At 40.0% G+C, this 22,373-nt stretch overlaps 7 gene segments (V, D, J or C); 3 read left to right on the top strand and 4 right to left on the bottom strand.

Moving 5' to 3' along the window:
- Window positions 1-9: 9 nt before the first annotated feature.
- On the top strand, window positions 10-2,133 carry LOC114156276 (Ig kappa-b4 chain C region-like). The segment is given in 3 exon segments: window positions 10-66; window positions 337-418; window positions 1,570-2,133. Coding segments are annotated over 3 exon segments (465 nt in total).
- On the top strand, window positions 22-16,428 carry LOC114155990 (Ig kappa-b4 chain C region-like). The segment is given in 2 exon segments: window positions 22-66; window positions 15,967-16,428. A coding segment is annotated over 1 exon segment (255 nt).
- LOC114155988 (Ig kappa chain V region 3368-like) lies at window positions 2,385-3,183 on the bottom strand. The segment is given in 2 exon segments: window positions 2,385-3,003; window positions 3,120-3,183. Coding segments are annotated over 2 exon segments (360 nt in total).
- Window positions 3,917-4,937, bottom strand: LOC114155982 (immunoglobulin kappa variable 4-1-like). The segment is given in 2 exon segments: window positions 3,917-4,395; window positions 4,503-4,937. Coding segments are annotated over 2 exon segments (375 nt in total).
- Window positions 9,992-22,373, bottom strand: part of LOC114155979 (Ig kappa chain V region 3381-like) — a 13,696-nt gene continuing 1,314 nt past the window's right edge. The window contains 1 exon segment of the V gene segment in view: window positions 9,992-10,078. Coding sequence covers window positions 10,007-10,078 — 72 coding nt within the window.
- LOC114155975 (Ig kappa-b4 chain C region-like) overlaps window positions 14,787-22,373 on the top strand; it is a 15,982-nt gene continuing 8,395 nt past the window's right edge. The window contains 1 exon segment of the C gene segment in view: window positions 14,787-14,949. Within this exon segment, the coding sequence occupies window positions 14,802-14,949 (148 nt within the window).
- Window positions 16,724-22,373, bottom strand: part of LOC114155980 (Ig kappa chain V region 3381-like) — a 21,252-nt gene continuing 15,602 nt past the window's right edge. Inside the window, 1 exon segment of the V gene segment in view lies at window positions 16,724-16,943. Coding sequence covers window positions 16,739-16,943 — 205 coding nt within the window.

Raw genomic sequence — 22,373 nt, 5'->3', positions numbered from 1 at the left:
GACGGCTCAATGAGTTTGTATCACTGTGGTACACGTTCGGTGGAGGAACCAGACTGGAGTTTGGAAGTAAGTAAAATATAAAGCTGCTTTTTTACTGATTTGCTTCTATTGTTTTAATTCTGTTTGACAGATTGAAGCTAGAAGACATGCAATATTTAATGCTTTATAAAAAAAGTTTCAAGATACACATAAGTCATACTTAATATCCCAAATTACAACAGAGTATAACAAGTCAGTGCTGATCTAAGAAGTAAAAAATATTTGGTTTGACTTAATAGTTAATCTTGGTTTGTAAGTTCAGTTTAGTCAGACAAAGTCAGAGAGCCGTGTCTGTAGTCAGAGGTTTTTGTACGGCGCCTCAGTGAGTTTGTATCACTGTGGTGGACTTTTGGTGGAGGAACCAGACTGGAGCTTGGAAGTAAGTAAAATATAAAACTGCTTTTTTTTTGTTTGTTTTTTTTACTTGATGGTATTGTTTTAATTCTGTTTGACAGGCTGGGAAATATGCATGATTTTATGCTTTAAAAGAACGTTTCAAGATACAGAAAATATGTCGTAGTTAATATCACAAATTACAGCAGAATGAAGCAGGTTTATACTGATCTAAGTAGTACAAAATGTTTTATTTTAATCTTGGTTTGTAGGTTTAGTTTAGTCAGACAAAGTCAGAGAGCCGTGTCTGTAGTCCAAGGTTTTTGTACGGCGCCTCAGTGAGTTTGTATCACTGTGGTGGACTTTTGGTGGAGGAACCAGACTGGAGTTTGGAAGTAGGTTTATTTCATGCTTAATACTAAATTAAAAAATAATGTCGGGATGCTTTACAGTAAATTTTTGTATTTTCCTATAAAGGAGGAAATTATATATGTGCATTAATTACTTTCTTACATCAAACAAATAGAATCTGACTTCAAGATGAAGTGAAATATTTTATGTTCAAATTATATAAAATGTTGCTTTGGAAATAAATATCAGAACTGAGGTTTGATATGTTTGTCAATGTTATCACTTTTTTAATTTTAATACTTTTCTGCCAGTTGTAAACCAGTTTGGTGATTTGATGTGAAAAATCTAAATGAGCTCAAGTAAAAACCGAATTTATTTTTATTGGTGGGATAAAATCAGTCTTAATCTATACTGTTCAACAAAGACACAGAAAACTTGAAGTTGATTGTTTTTAGTATTTCAAATTGAACTCTTTCTTTAAAATCTATTGAATCTATTGAATGCTTGCTGTAGTTATAAATAATGTATAGTTGCATTTAAAAATGAGATTCTAAAGATTCATTATTATTATTTTATCTTTTTTATTTATTCTTTTTTTATTTATGTATTTTCTCATTTAAGAGTACATAGAATTTTTTAAAATTGGAACCTTTTTTGACTTTTTGTGCTGATCTGAGACTCCTAAAAGGAAGTGAAACAATGTGTCAGTGAGTGACGAGTGGAGCATGAAAACATCTGGCAGAAACTTCTTATTTTAGAAAACCTTTCACTAACTGTAACCATGACACAGAATCTGCTGCTTAACATCTACAGGTTCTGTTCTCTAATCTGATTGGTGTCTCCTAGGTGATACCCGCCCCACCCTGACAGTGCTGCCCCCCTCCAGTGTGGAGCTGCAGCAGCAGCAGGTTACCCTCATGTGTCTGGCTAACAAGGGCTTCCCCTCAGACTGGACTCTGTCCTGGAAGCTGGACGGCAGCAGCAGCAGCAGCTGGGAGCAGAGCAGGAGCTCCGGGGTGCTGCAGAATGACGGCCTCTACAGCTGGAGCAGCACCCTGAGGATCCCTGCAGACCAGTGGAGGAAGGTGGGCTCTGTGACCTGTGAGGCCTCCCAGGGCTCCCAGTCTGCAGTCACAGAGACACTGAGGAGAGACCAGTGTTCCCAGTCCTGAGCTGGTTCTTCTTATTTGCTTTTTAATTGTTTTTACAGTTTTATTACATTACCACTCTTGGTCTTCTATCTGTAAAAACAAAATGTTTCTCCAGTTTGACTCTGAAAATGTTTCTTTCTTTTTAATAAACTCTGGTTTCTTTAAACAATAACATTTTTTGTCATTTGTTTCTAAGAAATTTGAACCATCTAAAAATTTAATGTTATTGGAAATGTTTCTAATAAATTACGTGAACTAATTCTGTTTAAATCATTTTTTCTTTCAAATAACTAGAGGTGTCAATCAAGATGATCTAAGCAAATTGGTTTAACTCTTTACTGATTGTTTCATCTCTCAGTCTGCTGTTCCAAGTGGAAATGTCTAAATCAATAAGACTTCATTTAGATAATGGAAAATGCGCCAAATCCTTGTTGAATACTTATGAAAAGACATGTTTCATTTATATATATATATATATATATATATATATATATATATATATATATTTTAAAATAATCTGAGATTGTTGCTCTGTATTATCAGAGTGTCCTGATGCAGATCTTTGTATCACATTTGCTGAAAAAAGTTCTAGAGTGAATTTCTGGTGACTAAATTCAGTTCCTGTTCTGTTGAAACTGTTCAGTACAAAATTTGAATTAAAATTTGAAATCAATAAAGCTTTCAAACAGGAACTGTATTGCTCTTATTATTAATTAATAGAAAATAATTTGTCTTTAGTTTATTAAAATGATGATTTTTTTTCCCCCCATTTTGAGTCAGATCAGTTCCTCTTTCTCTCTGAGGTTTTTTACGGCCTTGTATCACTGTGTGAGTGGGAAGCTGTTATGTTGCTGACAATAGTAAACTCCTGCATCCTCAGCCTGAACTCCACTGATGGTTAAAGTGAAGTCAGTCTGTTCTGCTTTTGCACGAAAACGCTCAGGAACTCCAGACTGACGTTCTGTGGTATCATAAATCAAAAGTTTGGGAGCTTCTCCAGGTTTCTGAAGATACCAGTTGATGTCATCACCAATCAGTCGGTCAGATTTACACCTGATGGAGACGGTCTGTCCCTGAACAGCAGACTGAGCTCTAGGAGTCTGAGTCAAGATGATGTCTCCTGAAGAACCTTTAGAACATGAAACAAACACACATTTATGGCAAAATAAGATTAACGTTTATAGTAAATGTAAAACAGTTTTTCCTGTTTTAATATATATGTAATGCTACAGCAGGGAGTCTCACCCTGAACCAGGAGCCCCAGGAAGGTCAGCAGTAGAGTCAGTGACATCATCATTGTGCTGCTGGTATGTCAGTGGCTCTGAAAGGCCTGGACAGCCACTGATCAACTCTGACCTCTTAACAGCTGGAGCAGAGAGGCAGGACACATATGCAAACACACACAGTCAGTCACATGGAGCTCAGCTCTACATATCATCAGGTTTCCTCCTTACTGCTCAGACAGTTGTGAATAGTGGAAGAAAATACTCTAGAGTAAAGAGCTTTCTTCATTTCCTCTATTTGTAATTCTGATATGCTTCATTATGACAATTTTTTATTACAGTATTATAACATTCTTTATTTGAAGCATGTTTAATATTAGATCTTCTCCACAAACAACAAACCAACATCTTGAAGCTAAAGCTCAATTATCAAACACATTTTCCTAAACTCTCGTTGAAGTGAAACTGTTGACATCAACACTCAGATCATTTTATTCATTTAAGATCTGCAAACTGTTTGTGTGAAAATCTAGTTGATTTTTTCTTTACATTGTGGCTGTTGCTATTCCAACAGCAACTACAAATAATCTTAGGATTTGTGTCCAATTATACATTTTATGATTTTTGTCATGTGATTCTAATTGATTAATTGATTATAACATGGAACTAAAACAAACTAAAGTAACTTGTGTGATATTTTTAAATGCTTTAGTGAAGGTTTTGTTTCTTACTACTATCCATTTCTTCATCAAATTAAAAGTTATTTTTTTAAGTTATCCTATCTTTTGTCAACCAATCATTCAAATTAGAGTGATGCTGTACATTTTACTCATTTATTTTAAAACACCTTCATGAAAAGTTGTGTGTATCCATGTGAAGGATTTCAGTAAACTATCAGTTTCTGCAGCAGCTGGAAGCTGCAGCAACATAGTTTCAGTTCAGTTTGACTGAGGGAGGTTTTTGTATGACTGTTTTTCACTGTGTGAACACCCCACCGCTGTGGTAACTCTGACAGTGATAAACTGCAGCATCTTCAGCCTGAACTCCACTGATGGTCAGAGTGAAGTCAGAGTTTGATCCACTGCCTGAGAAACGACTTGGAGTCCCTGATGCTCGAGTGCTGGTATAATAAATGAGCCGCTTAGGAGTTTGTCCATCTTTCTGTTGGTACCAGGCTAAATGGTGGCCATTGCTGTTTACATAAACATTCTGACTGGTTCTACAGTTGATGGTAGCAGATCCTCCCAGATCAGCTCTCACTGCTGCAGGCTGAGTCAGTGTGTACTGACATCTGACCTCTGAGGACACAGAGATATAAACATGTAGCAGCTTCATGGTTTAGTCGGCTTCATTTCAGAGGGACAGATGTTCATAGAGGAGAGGAGTTGGATTCTCTGGACTTTACCTGTGAAGCAGCAGCAGAGGAGAGTCCAGATGAGGACACAGATCAAAGTCATGTTTTTGATGAGGAGGATTTCTGTGTCTTCTGTTGTGATGAAGGACAGCTGTCAGTCATTCAGTGTTCAACTGTCAGGACTATAAACTCTCCCAGAGCGCTGGAGCATGGAGCTGCTGATGCAAAGTGACTCTATGGAAATGCTCTGAATGACTCCAGTAGAGATTTGGAACTATGTGACACTCATTTTAATAACAGCATATTTATTTTCATTTTTCTGTAGTAAATGTTCTTCCCACGTAACATTCAACACAATTCACAAAACAGTTTGTTTTGGAGAAAAGTATATTGACTTTACAGTATGTTTACTTGTTTTATATGAATTATGTAAACTTTTCTCTTTTCTCTTTTTTTACATGTGATAATCATTTTGGGGAATATACACCATATAAACAGATGAACAAATACATTTTTTTGATGTTTAAAGTCTTTCCATCACAATGTTCTATGCCATGATTGCTTTGTTTTGAGAAAAATATCCATCCATCCATCCATCTTCTTCCGCTTATCCGAGGTCGGGTCGCGGGGGTAGCAGCTTCAGAAGGGAGGCCCAGACTTCCCTCTCCCCGGCCACTTCTTCTAGCTCTTCCGGGGGAATCCCGAGGCGTTCCCAGGCCAGCCGAGAGACATAGTCCCTCCAGCGTGTCCTGGGTCTTCCTCGGGGTCTTCTCCCGGTGGGACGTGCCCGGAACACCTCACCAGGGAGGCGTCCAGGAGGCATCCTGACCAGATGCCCGAGCCACCTCAACTGGCTCCTCTCGATGTGAAGGAGCAGAGGCTCTACTCTGAGTCCCTCCCGGATGACTGAGCTTCTCACCCTATCTGTAAGGGAGAGCCCAGCCACCCTACGGAGAAAACCCATTTCGGCCGCTTGTATCCGCGATCTCGTTCTTTCGGTCATCACCCAAAGCTCATGACCATAGATGAGGGTGGGAACGTAGATCGACCGGTAAATCGAGAGCTTCGCTTTTTGGCTCAGCTCTCTCTTTACCACGACGGACCGGTACAGCGCCCGCTTGACAGCAGACGCTGCGCCAATCCGCCTGTCGATCTCCCGCTCCCTTCTTCCCTCATTCGTGAACAAGATCCCGAGATACTTGAACTCCTCCACCTGGGGCAGGACACCCCCCTTGACCCGGAGAAGGCACTCTACCCTTTTCCGGCTCAAGACCATGGCCTCGGATTTGGAGGCACTGATCCCCATCCCGGCCGCTTCACACTCGGCTGCGAACCGCTCCAGCGAGAGCTGCAGATCATGACCTGATGAGGCCAGTAGGACCACATCGTCTGCAAAAAGCAGAGATGAGATCCTAAGGCCACCAAATCGGATCCCCTCAACACCTTGGCTGCGCCTAGAAATTCTGTCCATGAAAGTAATGAACAGAATCGGTGACAAAGGGCAGCCCTGGCGGAGTCCAACTCTCACCGGAAACGAGCCCGACTTACTGCCGGCAATGCGGACCAGACTCTGACACCGGTCATACAGGGACCTGACAGCCCGTATCAAAGGGCCCGGTACCCCATACTACCGGAGAACCCCCCACAGGGCTCCCCGAGGGACACGGTCGAACGCCTTCTCCAAGTCCACAAAACACATGTAGACTGGTTGGGCGAACTCCCATGCACCCTCCAGGACCCTGCTGAGGGTGTAGAGCTGGTCCAGTGTTCCACGACCAGGACGAAAAGGTGAGGGACCAGACAAAGCGCAGCCCGAAGACCCCAATGACGGACAAAAACATTGGACTTGGCGTTCCCTCGCCCGGACGCGGGTCACCGGGGCCCCACTCTGGAGCCAGGCCTGGAGGGGGGGCACGATGGCGAGCGTCTGGTGGCCGGGCTTTAACCCATGGAGCCCGGCCGGGCTCAGCCCGAAGAGGAAACATGGGTCCCCCCTCCCATGGGCCCACCACCTGTGAGAGGGGCCAAAGGGGTCGGGTGCAGTGAGACCTGGAAGGGTGTGGTTGGGAGGAACGGCCCCCCCGATCTGAACTCGAATGGTGTTCTGTTGTTGGACTTCTGTGCTCGTCATGGATTGTCCATATCGAACACCCTGTTCAGGCATAAGGGTGTTCATATGTGCACTTGGCACCAGGACACCCTAGGCCGCAGTTCGATGATCGACTTTGTCGTCGTTTCATCGGATCTGCGGCCGTATGTCTTGGACACTCGGGTGAAGAGAGGTGCGGAGCTGTCCACTGACCACTACCTGGTGGTGAGTTGGCTCCGGTGGTGGGGGCGAAAGCCGGTCAGACCTGGCAGGCCCAAACGTGTTGTGAGGGTCTGCTGGGAACGTCTGGCGGAATCCCCTGTGAGACGGAGCTTTAACTCCCATCTCCGGCAAAACTTTGAACACGTCCCGGGGGAGGTGGGGGACATGGAGTCTGAGTGGACTGTGTTCCGTGCCTCCATTGTCGAGGCGGCCGGTCGGAGCTGTGGCCGCAAGGTTGTCGGTGCCTGTCGCGGCGGCAACCCTCGTACCCGTTGGTGGACACCTTCGGTGAGGGATGCTGTCAGGCTGAAGAAAGAGTCCTACCGGGCCTTTTTGGCCTGTGGGACTCCGGAAGCAGCTGATGGGTACCGGCAGGCTAAGCGGCATGCGGCTCAGGTGGTTGCTGAGGCAAAAACTCGGGCGTGGGAGGAGTTTGGAGAGGCCATGGAGAAAGACTTCCGTACGGCTTCGAAGCGATTCTGGTCCACCATCCGGCGTCTCAGGGGGGGGAAGCAGTGCGGCACCAACACTGTTTATAGTGGGGATGGTGTCCTGCTGACCTCTACTCGGGACATTGTGGGCCGGTGGGCAGAATACTTCGAAGACCTCCTCAATCCCACCAACATGCCTTCTATTGAAGAAGCTGAGCCGGGGGACTCTGGGTTGGGCTCTCCAATCTCTGGGGACGAGGTCGCCGAGGTGGTTGAGAAGCTCCTCGGTGGCAAGGCTCCGGGGGTGGATGAGATCCGCCCGGAGTTCCTTAAGGCTCTGGATGTTGTAGGGTTGTGTTGGCTGACGCGACTCTGCAATATCGCATGGACATTGGGGGCAGTTCCCTTGGATTGGCAGACTGGGGTGGTGGTCCCCCTGTTCAAAAAGGGGGACCAGAGGGTGTGCTCCAATTATAGAGGGGTCACACTCTTAAGCCTCCCTGGCAAGGTCTATTCAGGGGTCCTGGAGAGGAGGGTCCGTCGGATAGTCGAACCTCGGATTCAGGAAGAGCAGTGTGGTTTTCGTCCTGGTCGTGGAAAAATATCTTTACCTTAATTTTAAATTTATTAAAGAACAACTGGCTGTTTATGTTTTTTTTCTTTTAAAAAGTTGTATCAGCTGGTCAAGGATTAATATCAGGTTTTAGCATTTTGGTCTGTAACCTGATACATTGCATCTTTCCTCCTGTGGTTAATTCATACAGTGTATTGTTCCTGTTTTAAATAAAATCGTTTGTAAATCACACTTTATTTCAATCTGGAGAGACTCAGATGGAGAAAAGGGAAACAATTAGAAAAGTTTATTAACAACATGAATTAAATCTTTGGTGCTCGGGCCCCGGCTGAGGACATTGATTATCGCAAACTTTGCGATGGGCTCGGATGAGCATTCCATATGCTGTTAGGAACGTCATCCCCCGGGACCCGGCACTGGTGGTGGAGGCGGTGAAGGATGATGCCGGATAGCCGAGTAAGTGGGGGTGAAGCGGTGGAGGTGGGTTGAGCTTTGCTGGAAAGCACAAGACGCCATGGATCGTTGCCCTTACCATATGGGGCTTGGACGGTGATTGGACGTGATGAGTCTTGGACCGGCGTCGATCAATCGATGGTGATGAGCCAGAAGCTCCGGTTGGATGATGCAGGTGGGGCTAAAAGAGTCTCCCAGTTTGAATTTGCGCCTAGGCTTCATCATACCTGGTGATAGGCCCCAGTCCCCAGTTATCCTGCAAGGATAAATGGGTGTAGATATTGGAAATAACACATAGTTAAACACAGTGACTAGATAAAGTTAAATGTCTAAAGGATTGTTTGCCAAGTGGACATCGTAGTAGGGAAAAACATGTTCATCCTCTGATATACAGTCCACCAAATGTCTTATATCTAACATCTGCATGTTTGGTGAATCCACATCTCATAGATGTATCTAAATAAGAAGAAAGTTAATCTCTCATTTTAGAGTTCTGAAGTATTTCAGTGAGTTTGTATCACTGTGATTGGATTTATTCTGGCTAAGCTAGCTGCTATTGTGAAGAACACATACCATTCTTTAGAAAAAGATTTATTATAAATCACAGGCCATGAATCAAACTCTCCTCCTTTTTGCAGATGAATTTTTTGATGACTTTTTTCTGATATTTGAAGTTCTAAAATATATATATTTATATCTAAACTCTTGTGGTTTGAAAATATTTTGTTGAAAGTTATTTTATTCTACAAAAAAGGTCTTCTTTTCTATACTTGTTTTTAAGTGTTCAAGATAATTTGACATTTACTGATAAAGAAAGCAGAGACATTTTATTTTAAAATTACACATTTTGATGTGACTTTCTGTTCCTTTATTCACATTGATTCCTGGTTAGATTCACTGGTATGTTTTGGACCATCATCATATTGTAGTCCAGTGCTGGTTAAGGTTCACAGTGCTTCATATTTTCCATCATGCACTGTAGTTTTCATGGTGAGTTGTGTCACAGTGATCCCACTGCAGCAAAGAACCTTAGAAGCATGACACTTCCAACTCCATGCTTCACAGCTGGTATGAGATCCCTGACATGGAGAGCTGTATTGGTTGAAGACAATGATTTGGTTCCTTTTTGGAAAACAAAACACAAAACTTAGTTTTTGACTCATCTGTCCAAAGACTATTATTCTATTCGAATATAATTATATTCGTCTTGGAATATAATTATTCAGGCAAACTTTAGTCTGGCCTTTTTACTTAGAGAGCAAAGCTTTACCCTTTGATCATCTCCCATAACAAAAGTTACATTAGTGCAGTCTCTTCTCTTTTAGAGTCAGTCATGTGTTTAATAACAAAAACAGCAAGTCAAAATGCTGTAAGTCTTGTGTTGAAATGTTTGGGTTTTCAGAGACTTCACCAAATATTTTACATTCTGTTCCAGGGTGAAATAGTTTGAACAGCCAGATCTTGGGCACATTGGTTCACTTTTTGACAGTTATTTTATGCAGCAGAATTGCTGATTTCACATTCTTTTGAGACCATTTTAAATCCCAATTCAGAATAAAAAGCTGCTATATATATAAAATTAAGCATATATATTTATATATATATATAAATATAAATTAATTATTTCATTTCATTAATTATTATACACAGACATATATGTAACCTATTATTAATGAAACAGTGTTTATATTAGTCTGGCATGACTTCAGGTGACACAATCAGTCTCTGCAGCTGCAGTTCAGTTTCTGTTCATACTGACTGAGGGAGGATTTTGTACGACTGTTTTTCACTGTGTGAACACGTACTGGCTGCTGATGACATGAAAACTCTGACAGTAATAAACTGCAGCATCTTCAGCCTGAACTCCACTGATGGTCAGAGTGAAGTCAGAGTTTGATCCACTGCCTGTAAAACGACTTGGAGTCCCTGATGCTTTAGTGCTGGTATAATAAATGGGGAGCTTAGGAGTTTGTCCATCTTTCTGTTGGTACCAGGCTAAACAGTGGGAGCCGCTATGAACATAAACATTCTGACTGGTTCTACAGTTGATGGTGGCAGATCTTCCCAGATCAGCTCTCACTGCGGCAGGCTGAGTCAGTGTGTACTGACATCTGACCTCTGAGGACACAGAGATATAAACATGTAGCAGCTTCATGGTTTAGTCGGCTCCATTTCAGAGGGACAGATGTTCATAGAGGAGAGGAGCTGGATTCTCTGGACTTTACCTGTGAAGCAGCAGCAGAGGAGAGTCCAGATGAGGATGCAGATCAAAGTCATGTTTTTGATGAGGAGGATTTCTGTGACTTCTGTTGTGATGAAGGACAGCTGTCAGTCATCCAGAGTTCAACTGTCAGGACTATAAACTCTCCCAGAGCACTGGAGCATGGAGCTGCTGATGCAAAGTGGCTCTATGGAAATGCTCTGACTGACTGCAATAGAAACTTGGATCAATGTGGTGCTACTTAGAACATTTGTAAAGCATTTTTTCAAATAGTTAAAGTTTCTCCCACATAATGTTTTTTACATCTTAACTGACTGTTTTTGAGCAAAACATGTTTAGTTGTGTTTTATATAAAATTTCTACACTTTTTCTTTTCCATTTTTCTTCCTAGTAGTTCATAATCATTTGAGGCAAGGCAAGGCAAGGCAAGTTTATTTATATAGCACTTTAAAACAGTACCACTGACCAAAGTGCTGTACAATCACAAGATTAAACAAATAAAAATCTAAATTAAAACACATAAAAACCAACAATGCAGTGACGTAAAACACTCTATATAATACATAAACATACCCAGATAAATACAGAAAAGCAGCATCTCAAACTGAATCAAAGGCCAACCGAAAAAGGTAAGTCTTAAAAGCAGATTTAAAAATTGCTAAAGAGGGGGCCTGTTTTACCAACATAGGTAAAGAATTCCAAAGTTTGGGAGCTGCAACAGCAAACGCCCTGTCTCCTCTCTGCCTCCTGGAAGTCCTCGGCACCTCCAGGTTCATTTGGCTCGCTGATCTAAGCGAGCTCTTTTAGATATTTAACACATCAAAATAGAAATGAGAGATGAGGAAATTTTAAATCTTCACTTTAGAATAACACAAACAGTAAGTGTGCAATTTTAGTGCAACTTTTTCAACACCCTTTCTTTACATTAACACATTTTTACATATTTAGAGGTATGTGTCTAAACAAAGGATATTTTGGCAAGTGAACATTTTTATGGGGGACAACCTTTCTGTCATTTGAGATATGGCCCTGTCCTTTGAATCATTGCATCAGTATAATGCAAACTTATACTGATGCAAAGACTGAACATCTTTTGTTACAGAGTTATGTCTTCTAATGAAATAATTAATTTTTAAATATGTGAAAAAAATCTTTACTTTTTTCAAAGCTGTAATTGTGTAAAATATTTTGTTAATCAAAGAGTCTTTTTGTCATTCCAATTAATCTGATGATCGCATAAAACAGGCAGATGACAAGATCCAGCTGCTTCATGAAAATTTGTGTACATCTATATGAAGGTTTTAGTTAAGTGATTTCTGCAGCAGCTTTTAGCTACAACTAGCTAGTTAGTGCTCATCCATAGTCTAATTTACATATTATGCTCTATGAATATGGTTCTATGAACAACTTCTGTTTCAGTGCAGCAGATCAGTTCCTCTATAGCTGAGGGAGGATTTTGTACGACATTATATCACTGTGTGACTGGAAAGCTCCAATTTCAACCCAAGGTCAGGGCTGATATTCTCATTTTTCTCAATCATTGTCATTGTAATAAATTTGATGACATCCTGAAATCAAGTTTCCAGCAGAGAGTCTCATCCTGAACCAGGAGCCCCAGGATGGTCAGCAGTAGAGTCAGTGACATCATCATTGTGCTGCTGGTGTGTCAGTGGCTCTGAAAGGCCTGGACAGCCACTGATCAACTCTGACCTCTTAACAGCTGGAGCAGAGAGGCAGGACACATATTCAAACACACACAGTCAGTCACATGGAGCTAAGCTCATCATGTAATTAGATTTCTTAAGTGCTGTGAGATGCTAATTACCTTCATATTGAGGGTAAACAAAGGCTCTGATCATCTTTATTGTACCAACACAAGAGTATAAAATGATCTATTTAGTGATCTGCCCTTAGATTCAAACCAGCTATGATCAATCATTGACCACAAATGCATAGTGCAATTACTTTTGTTTTTTCTAATTTAGTTGTAATTTATTTTTCCAAATCTTTTGTTGCAACTCATTTTATTTCTGTCATAATAGCTTTAAAATTCCAATGTTTTTTATATGTTGTGTGAGGAATTGAGTTTTTCTGTGTGTTTATTTTAGGTTTCTGTGTCCATTGAGTCTCTGTGTTGTCCTGTCTAGATTGTTCCCAGCTGTGTCTCGTTCCCTGATTACTCTCTGTGTATTTAATCCCACCTCTGTTCCTTGTTCCTCTTCGGGTCATTGTTGAATCTGTTATGTCTAATCTGTCTGTTCAAGCTGTCTCGTTGTGTCAAGTCTGCGGTCAGATGGTTCTTGTTTTTCAGTTGCTACCAGTATTAACCCTTAGCCTTCTGTTCATTGTGTGCTGCCTGGATCTTGGACTTTGGATTTTTGTATATTTCACCATTTAATCATCATTCTCACTCAAATACCTGGGTTCATCTTATCTTCCTCACCACCAAATCATGACATGTTGTTGTTTTAGTAATTATTTATTTTCTTTGTGCTGTGACTTTACATGTTTTAAAACTTTCCTAAGTATTCCATGAATTTATAACACTAACATACTGAGAAATAGATTCAAATAGAGACACTTGGTCATGGAACCAGTGTCCAGCAGTTTGAGACACTTTCTCATGATGATTTTATAAAACATGGAAAAGAAGAGAGGCTGTGTTTTGCCGCAGTTTGTTGCACCGCTGCCTTGCAGTAAGAAGGTCCCGGGTTAAACTCCTGGCTTGGGGTTCCCATTTACATGGAGTTTGCATGAAATCGCTTCATGTGCTGGTTCTCTCACTAACATTCTCTTATTGTAAAATCTGCAATTAGGGGCTATTTTGTTTGGCTGGTTTTCTGTTTGCATGTCTTCTGGAAAGACAATTTGACTAGTTTCTGTTCTCTCAACTGAAGGTTTTTGTATGACGATATTTCACTGTGTGTACAAACTAGCAGATGATGGAAAAGTACCCATACAGTAATAAACTGCTGCATCTTCAGCCTTTACTTCTCTTATTGTTAAAGTGAAGTCAGAATGTGATCCACTGCCTGAAAATCGATCTGAAACTCCAGATGCTCGCTGATAAGAAAACTTGATAATTAATTTTGGAGGCTCTCCATCCTTCTTTTGAAACCAGAATTGATCATGGAAGGATCCTTTATGAACATTTTGACTGGTCTGACATCCGATGTTGACAGACCCTCCCAGACCAGCTCTCACTGCTGCAGGCTGAGTCACTGTGACCTGACCTCTGACCTCTGTGGACACAGAGACAAAAACATGCAGCATCTTCATGGTTTAGTCGGCTTCATTTCAGAGGGACAGATGTTCATAGAGGAGAGGAGTTGGATTCTCTGGACTTTACCTGTGAAGCAGCAGCAGAGGAGAGTCCAGATGAGGATGCAGATCAAAGTCATGTTTTTGATGAGGAGGATTTCTGTGTCTTCTGTTGTGATGAAGGACAGCTGTTAGTCATCCAGTGTTCAACTGTCAGGAATATAAACTCTCCCAAAGCGCTGGAGCATGGAGCTGCTGATGCAAAGTGGCTCAAAATTTTCAGAATGACTCCAACAGAGACTTTGGTTCAGTGTAATGATGGTTCATTCATTTTAATATAACTAACAGTGTCAACAGATCTTTGTTAATACACAAAGAAGTTCATTAGCATGTTTTGTTCAATAATAATGAAAAATGTAAAATTTATTTCAGATTATTTTGTAAAGCCTTATATATAGCTTTTTGGATGCATGGTAGTCTTGATAGTACTTAATTCTTTTCCTGACACTTAAATTTGATGTTTTCTGTTTTTAAACTTTTAACATTTTTAAGAAATGGCAATACAGTTTTCTGTCTACATGTATATCTATGAAGTTTTCTCAAAGATCACACAACATTGAGATAAGCAGATTTCAGGAGAGCTTCATGTTTTACGTAATTTCACTTTTATATGAGAAGAGAATTGAAATATTCCTGTTAAAGATATCCCACTTGCAGCTGTTTTGTGCTACCAGACAGTTTTTTTAGTACCTACTTGTGTTCCACTCACCAAATTTATGTGAGAAAACCCAGTGTTCAAAACCAAAGCTAAATATCCTAAACATATCTCAAACTACACAAGATGTTTATTTGTTAAACGTCTCTTGTAAAGTTACTACAGAATGTGCTAATTCGGATTTCTTGAAATGAAAGAATATGTTTTGTTGTACGAATGCTGATAATGGTTGCTAAGGCTTTTATTTGAAGACATTTATTCCAAAGGAGAGTCATGGCTTCCCACAATTTTGTTTCAATCTTTTCATGAAAAAAGAATTAAGTTCTGGTCAATTTCAGAAAAATGTTGGGTTTTCTGCTTACGTTTAGTTTCTAGGTGATCAATATGTACAAACACCTTTTTTCACAGAGTTGTTTGTGTTCAGAGTCAGAGAGCCGTGTCTCTCTACAGTCAGAGGTTTTTGTACGGCGCCTCAATGAGTTTGTATCACTGTGGTACACGTTCGGTGGAGGAACCAGACTGGAGATTGGAAGTAAGTCAAAAGTTTATTTTCTTATTTTATCTTTTGTCAGTTTTCCTTTATTTCCTTTCCATAATAGGTAGAAATTGAAAAATGTTGGTAATTTCATATTAATAACAAAAACATATACAGGAAACACAAAGGTGATTTTGTATTTTTAAGTATAAAAAAGTAAATTACGGACCATAATACATGGTGATCAGTCCGTGATTTAATTACTGAGTTATTGCAGTAGTTTAATCTGGATTTACAGATTTTGTTTAGACTGAAAAAGTCACCGAGTCGTGACTTTTCTATAGTCAAAGGTTTCTGTACAGCGACCCGCTTAATTTGTATGTGGAGGAACCAGATTGGCATTTCCAAGTAAGTGCGCAACATTTAAAAACTAAACAGAAAATTACATAATCTCTTTAAAAATGCTTCTATTTGGCTTTTTACCATACTTGCTGGTACTTTGACTTTATTTTGTAGTGTAAGTTTTCCCTGAGTAGATGTTTCAAATTTATAATCCATTTAAAATTCAATTTTAAATATTTTTTTATGTCCATAGTTGATAAAATATCACCTTCTGTGAGAATAAATCTGTTGTTCAAAAACAAACTTTTATCCTGTTATAAATCTATAATGGGATGAACACAGAAAACACTGGAAAAAATGCAGACAAGTCAAATAACTTTATGTTGTCAATTGGCAGTAAAATTAGAAATTTTATGAGTACGCTTCAATTTTACATTTTTAATTCCACATTAAACTAAAAATATTTGAATTTGCAAGAGAAATGTATGTCATTTTTTACTTTAAGGAATATATTAAATATTTCGGGTCAGACAGCATGATGATGGAGCTGAGAAGATTCTAAAGAGGAAGTGAAACATTAAGTGACTGTTGGAGCAAAACAACATCTGGGAGGAACATCCTGGCATTTAAGATCTGTTACATTCGATTTGCTTAGAGTCTAAGCATTAGACGCTTCCTATATGATTGACAGCTTTGTGATCCATGTCCTCTAACCTCGGTATTGTTTCCTAGGTGATACCCGGCCCACTCTGACAGTGCTGCCCCCCTCCAGTGAGGAGCTGCAGAAAGGGACAATCACCTTCATGTGTCTGGCCAACAAGGGCTTCCCCTCAGACTGGACTCTATCCTGGAAGCTGGACGGCAGCAGAAGCAGCAGCAGCAGCTGGGAGGAGAGCAGGAGCTCCGGGGTGCTGCAGAATGACGGCCTCTATAGCTGGAGCAGCACCCTGAGGCTCCCTGCAGACCAGTGGAGGAAGGTGGGCTCTGTGAGCTGTGAGGCCTCCCAGGGCTCCCAGTGTGCAGTAACAGAGACCATCAAGAGAGACCAGTGTCTCTAAATTGAATGTGTAGCTGATTTTACCTTTGCTTTCATGTTTTCTTATTACCAGCTTCTCTGTTTCATTCTGAATGTGCTTGATATTGTTTTAAAGTGGACTGATTCAATTTTATAAACAATAAAAGTTTCACAAATGCTTCTGAAATCTTATGTTTGACTTATTCACATTATTCACAAGAAATATGGACAATAGTCTTACTGGCCACCCTCAGCTCTTGTCCTAGGACCTTTGGAAAAAGGCTGACATGTGACTGATTGGAAGAATGAGCATAGAATATGGATGAGGAATGACAATATCTGTTGTAGAAAATGCAATATCAATTTACATTTTCTACAACAGCTTTTCTTTCCAGTAACATACATTTACATATGTCAGTGACAAATCTGTGCAGCTGCAGTTCAGTTTCTGTTCAGTTTGACTGACGGAGGTTTTTGTATGACTGTTTTTCACTGTGTGAACACGTACTGGCTGTTGGGGTAATGAAAACTCTGACAGTAGTAAACTGCAGCATCTTCAGCCTGAACTTCACTGATGGTCAGAGTGAAGTCAGAGTTTGATCCACTGCCTGAAAAACGACTTGGAGTCCCTGATGCTTTAGTGCTGGTATAATAAATGAGGAGCTTAGGAGTTTGTCCATCTTTCTGTTGGTACCAGTGTAAGTAGTTGTTGTTATAAACATTCTGACTGGTCCTACAGGTGATGGTGGCAGATCTTCCCAGATCAGCTCTCACTGCTGCAGGCTGCTGAGTTACTGTGATCTGACCTCTCACCTCTGTGGACACAGATACAAAAACATGTAGCAACTTCATGGTTTAGTCGGCTTCATTTCAGAGGGACAGATGTTCCTAGAGGATTCTCTGGACTTTACCTGTGAAGCAGCGGCAGAGGAGAGTCCAGATGAGGATGCAGATCAAAGTCATGTTTTTGATGAGGAGGATTTCTGTGTCTTCTGTTGTGATGAAGGACAGCTGTCAGTGATCCAGTGTTCAACTGTCAGGAATATAAACTCTCCCAGAGCGCTGGAGCATGGAGCTGCTGATGCAAAGTGGCTCTATGGAAATACTCTTTAGTCTCAGGTTTGTTCTTAATTAATAAACTAATTTCAACTCTTAAACCACAGCTTCTCATTTTCTAACCTGGACTTATAACCTGAACAATGAAAAATAAACTTCTCATATAATTACATTACTCTGCAAATGAGCATTAACATCTAACAGTGCCATACATTTAGTGGTAATAAACTCCTTTATGAACTACTTTTCTGATGGTCAGTGCTTCATCTGAGCTTTTTCCACTATGAATAGTGTAGTGTTTTGGGTTTTCTGTGTATTTATTTAGGTTTCTGTGTTCTGTAGAGTCTCTGTTTTGTCCCGTCTACCCCTTGATTGAGTGCAACTGTTCCTTGTTTCCCCTAATTGTCTCCCTGTGTATTTAATCCCACCTGTGTTCCTTGTTCTTGGTCGGGTCCTCGTCTTGTCGTGTCTATTCTGTCTTCAGCGTATTTCTGCACCAGTTGCTGCCAGTATTGAGCTATTAGCTGTCTGCTCATTCTGTACTGCCTAGACTTTGGATTATTGTTTGTTTCATCATTAAATTCATCATCATTTCTCTCACCTAAACTGGGTCCACTGCATCTCCCTAAACCATCTCTCACCACATATCATGACAAATCGTCATAAACTGGTGCTACAAAATGTTATATTCAAGTACTTTGGAAGTTCCACAGGTTTTACAATGCAAACAGTTCAAAATGGAAATGTTTCCAAGTTCTTGTTACATGTCACACAGACAGTTAACATAAAATAAAATACTTTCATTTTGATCAGCTATCTTTGATTTAGAAATGTTCTGTGATATTACCAAAGCTGCTGCTTTGCTTTGTAGTATTAAACATGCTCATATTGGTAGATCTCTGACAGTTTTGATGTTGCATAATGTCAACAATACATAAGCAATGTGATTAAACATGATGCGGTATGATTAAAAAAATAAGGTGAGGTCCAGTTACTAAATGTTTCATTCAAAGGTTTTTGTCAAATCCCACATTCAGTATCAGTAAAATATTTTTCTTCCCATTTTACATACATTAAATAGTTGAAAAACTGATAAAAACTTTGGAAATTAAATATCTGAAAATCTAGAGATCAAAATGACACTTCATGCATTGAAAAATATCAGCAGAAAATGAATAAAAACTCCACCAGAGCAACTAAATGGGTCTTTGAAAGATCCTTCATTCATCTGCCTCTCATTGTGGCTGAAGGAGGTTTTTGTATGACAGCTTTTCACTGTGGAAACAACCATCGACTGATGTGGTGTTGACTCTGACAGTAGTAGACTGTAGCATCTTCAGTCTGAACTCCTCTGATACTTAAAGTAAATTCAGAGTGTGATCCACTGCCTGAGAAACGTTGGGGAGTCCCTGCTGATCTGTGGATCGCAGAATGAATGAACAGCTTGGGACTTTGTCCTTCTTTGTGCTTGTACCACACTAAACGGTGCACGGTATTATGGACATAAACATCCTGACTGATTGAACATCTGATGCTGACAGATCCTCCCAGATCAGTTCTCACTGCTGCAGGCTGTTGAGTCGCTGTGACCTGACCTCTGACCTCTGTGGACACAAAGACAAAAACATGCAGAAGCTTCATGATTTAGTCGGCTTCATTTCAGAGGGACAGATGTTCATAGAGGAGAGGAGTTGGATTCTCTGGACTTTACCTGTGAAGCAGCAGCAGAGGAGAGTCCAGATGAGGATGCAGATCAAAGTCATGTTTTTGATGAGGAGGATTTCTGTGTCTTCTGTTGGGATGAAGGACAGCTGTCAGTCATCCAGTGTTCAACTGTCAGGACTATAAACTCTCCCAGAGCGCTGGAGCATGGAGCTGCTGATGCAAAGTGGTTCTATGGAAATGCTCTGACTGACTGAGATCAATATGATGGAGCAGATCAGTTCATATTTGTGCAAAATTTGATGAAAAGTTTATTACAATTTTTTTCAGATTATTGTTTTTAACAACTTGTGGTTATGGTCTCCCGCATTAACTTCTTTTTGTTAACTGTTTATGTTTCAAAAATATCCTGGAGATAGTTTTTGTGGTATTGTTGTTATTTCACTTTTTGTTACACTTAATTTCTAGATAAATTTGGTAATTTTCACCCCAGCATGCCAAAAGCTTGCACTTAAATATATTGAGACTCATACGAAACATCAGAATAATTGAGTAAAACTTTAGCAACGATAAAATATCAGCTTATCAACTCAGTGAAAATCAAGATCTTGCTTGTCAGCAAAACCTAAGGTTTGTGTAGCTAAATGAGCACAAGGAAGGAAAGAAAAATAGAGAATTACCGGTACTCACAATTGGGTTATTGTTAAGTTTCAACATATTTCATTTATCTGAGTGATGTATTTAAGTAAATCATCATAAAAAAGAAAAGAAATGCAGTTGTGCACTTAATTTTTTTGGATAAAAGATTCAAAACATTATTTTTAGTTTCATATTCTGTCAATAAAAATTGTAATTATTTTAAAGCATTTTTGCTTTCTATGACAGATCTAGATTTGACACAAGCAGCAGATTTTATTCATTGTTTTTATGAAAGTGATTGAGCCGTGTCTCTCTACAGTCAGAGGTTTTTGTACGGCGCCTCAATGAGTTTGTATCACTGTGATGGACTTTTGGTGGAGGAACCAGACTGGAGGTTGGAAGTAAGTGAAATTTAAAGCTACTTCTTAAATTTAAACACTTTTCAATATTTTTTATTTTGTGTTACTCGGAAAGAAAGCTCAGAATATGTATATTTTTTAATAAACAAGTTTTGTAAGAACAAAGAATTCATTTTGTGAATGGAAACCTGATAGATTTAAGATAGTGAGATCTGGACAAGGGTAGCATTTACATCGTTAAAATGGTTAGTTTTTTAATATGGTTTTAAGGTTTAGTTTAGTCTAAAACTGTCAGAGCCGTGACTGTCTTCAGACAGAGGTTTTGTACGGCGCCTCAATGAGTTTATATCACTGTGGTACACGTTCGGTGGAGGAACCAGACTACATGTTTGAAGTAAGTCAAAAATAAATGTTGTTTTATTAAGTTATAATTTTCTATATTCTGTATTTCACTTTGATAAATGAAAGTTGGATGAATTGGGAAGTTTTTAGTATTTTAATGGCAAATAAATGCACTGAACCAACAGTTCTTTCATAAAGAGAAACCAAATATAAGATACAATCATAAATGTTAATGGTTAATGAAATATTACACTAAATTGTGTTCAGTTTACTCATTAATCTGGGCTTGAAGGTTTTGTTTAGTATGAAAAAGTCAGAAGTTTTTATCTTTACAGTCAAAGTTTTCTTTCTGTAAAGCAGTTCAACCAGTTTGTATCAATAAGGTGGACAATTAGTGATTAACCAGGTTGGATGTATGTTTGGATGATTTTTTTAAATATTATTTAGTGCCCAGTTGAAGGTAGAAAACTGTGTTTTTATTAGTTTCTTTTACTGTGAATTATAAAAGTTGGATTATAATTCACCACTAGAAGTAAAATATCAATAAATAATTTGAAGAGTGGTAGATATGAGAATAATGATCTGTGATCCAAGGGCATATCTTTACTTATTGGTTTAATTAACTCATATGTCAAAGTTAAAGACAAGAGACAGGAGAAAACGTCTGACACTAATCAGAGCTTCTGAACAGATTCATTTCATGGGAAAGAGTTTACCAAATTATGAATTATATTTTAAAAAATCTGTTGAGCCTTTTCTAAAACATTTACTGTTGTGATTTCAGCATTTTTAATGTCAGGAAATGTTTTCTAAAATATTTTATTCTACATTTCATTACTGGTATATTTCAGTTTAAACTGTATTATCTGTCTTCCTGAGCTGATATGCATGACAGATTTTTGAAAAGGAAACTAAACAGAATGTGAGCTGAGTGGCTGGTAGAGCAGAAAGACATCTGTTAGAAACGTCTTTGCAGAGAAAATCAACTCTCACAGTACAAGAGCTCAAATCATTGGAGTTCCTGTTCTCTAACCTGATTGGTGTCTCCTAGGTGATACTCGCCCCACCCTGACAGTGCTGCCCCCCTCCAGTGAGGAGCTGCAGCAGGAGAAGGTTACCCTCCTGTGTCTGGCCAACAAGGGCTTCCCCTCAGACTGGACTCTGTCCTGGAAGCTGGATGGCAGCAGAACCAGCTTCACCTGGGAGGAGAGCAGGAGCTCTGCGATGGTGCAGAATGACGGCCTCTACAGCTGGAGCAGCACCCTGAGGATCCCTGCAGACCAGTGGAGGAAGGTGGGCTCTGTGACCTGTGAGGCCTCCCAGGGCTCCCAGACTGCAGTCAAAGAGACGCTGAGGAAAAACCAGTGTTCCCAGTTCTGAGCTGATTCACTAGAAGATCACTAGTTTGTGTCTACTACTGCTGTCTGTGTTGTTTAAGCATTTCTCTCTTTTTTCTTTCTTATTTCTTCTTTTGTTCTTCTACAACTTGAAGGTTTAAATAAAATTTACTAAAAATATTTGTCTGACTTTCTCACTTTTTACCTTGTACCAAAATTAGTGCCCTGGACATTTTCAAAATAAAATACCTAATCTACAGTGAACAATCTCAAATTTCATGAATGGTTTAAAGGACAGCACTTATGACTTTATTGTTTTAGTTACAGTACTGAAATATGCTCTTGTTATAGGCATTAAAGAACATCATCCTACTTTTTAAAAATTTGTTTCACTATTTTTAAAAAAATAGTGGGCTGCACAGTGGCGCAGTTGGTAGCACTGTTGCCTTGCAGCAAGAAGGTCCTGGGTTCGATTCCCGGCCGGGGTCTTGCATGTTCTCCCTGTGCATGCGTGGGTTCTCTCCGGGTACTCCGGCTTCCTCCCACAGTCCAAAAACATGACTGTCAGGTCAATTGGTTTCTCTAAATTCTCCCTAGGTGTGTGTGTGTGTGTGCATGGTTGTTTGTCCTGTATGTCTCTGTGTTGCCCTGCGACAGACTGGCGACCTGTCCGGGGTGAACCCCGCCTCTCGCCCGGAACGTAGCTGGAGATGGGCACCAGTAACCCTC

This window comes from Xiphophorus couchianus, chromosome 13 (genome assembly GCF_001444195.1).
Source record: "Xiphophorus couchianus chromosome 13, X_couchianus-1.0, whole genome shotgun sequence".
NCBI classification, from domain to species: Eukaryota; Metazoa; Chordata; class Actinopteri; order Cyprinodontiformes; family Poeciliidae; genus Xiphophorus; species Xiphophorus couchianus.
Note: the sequence above shows the minus strand (reverse complement) of the source record. Positions and strands in the feature narration are given on the sequence as shown.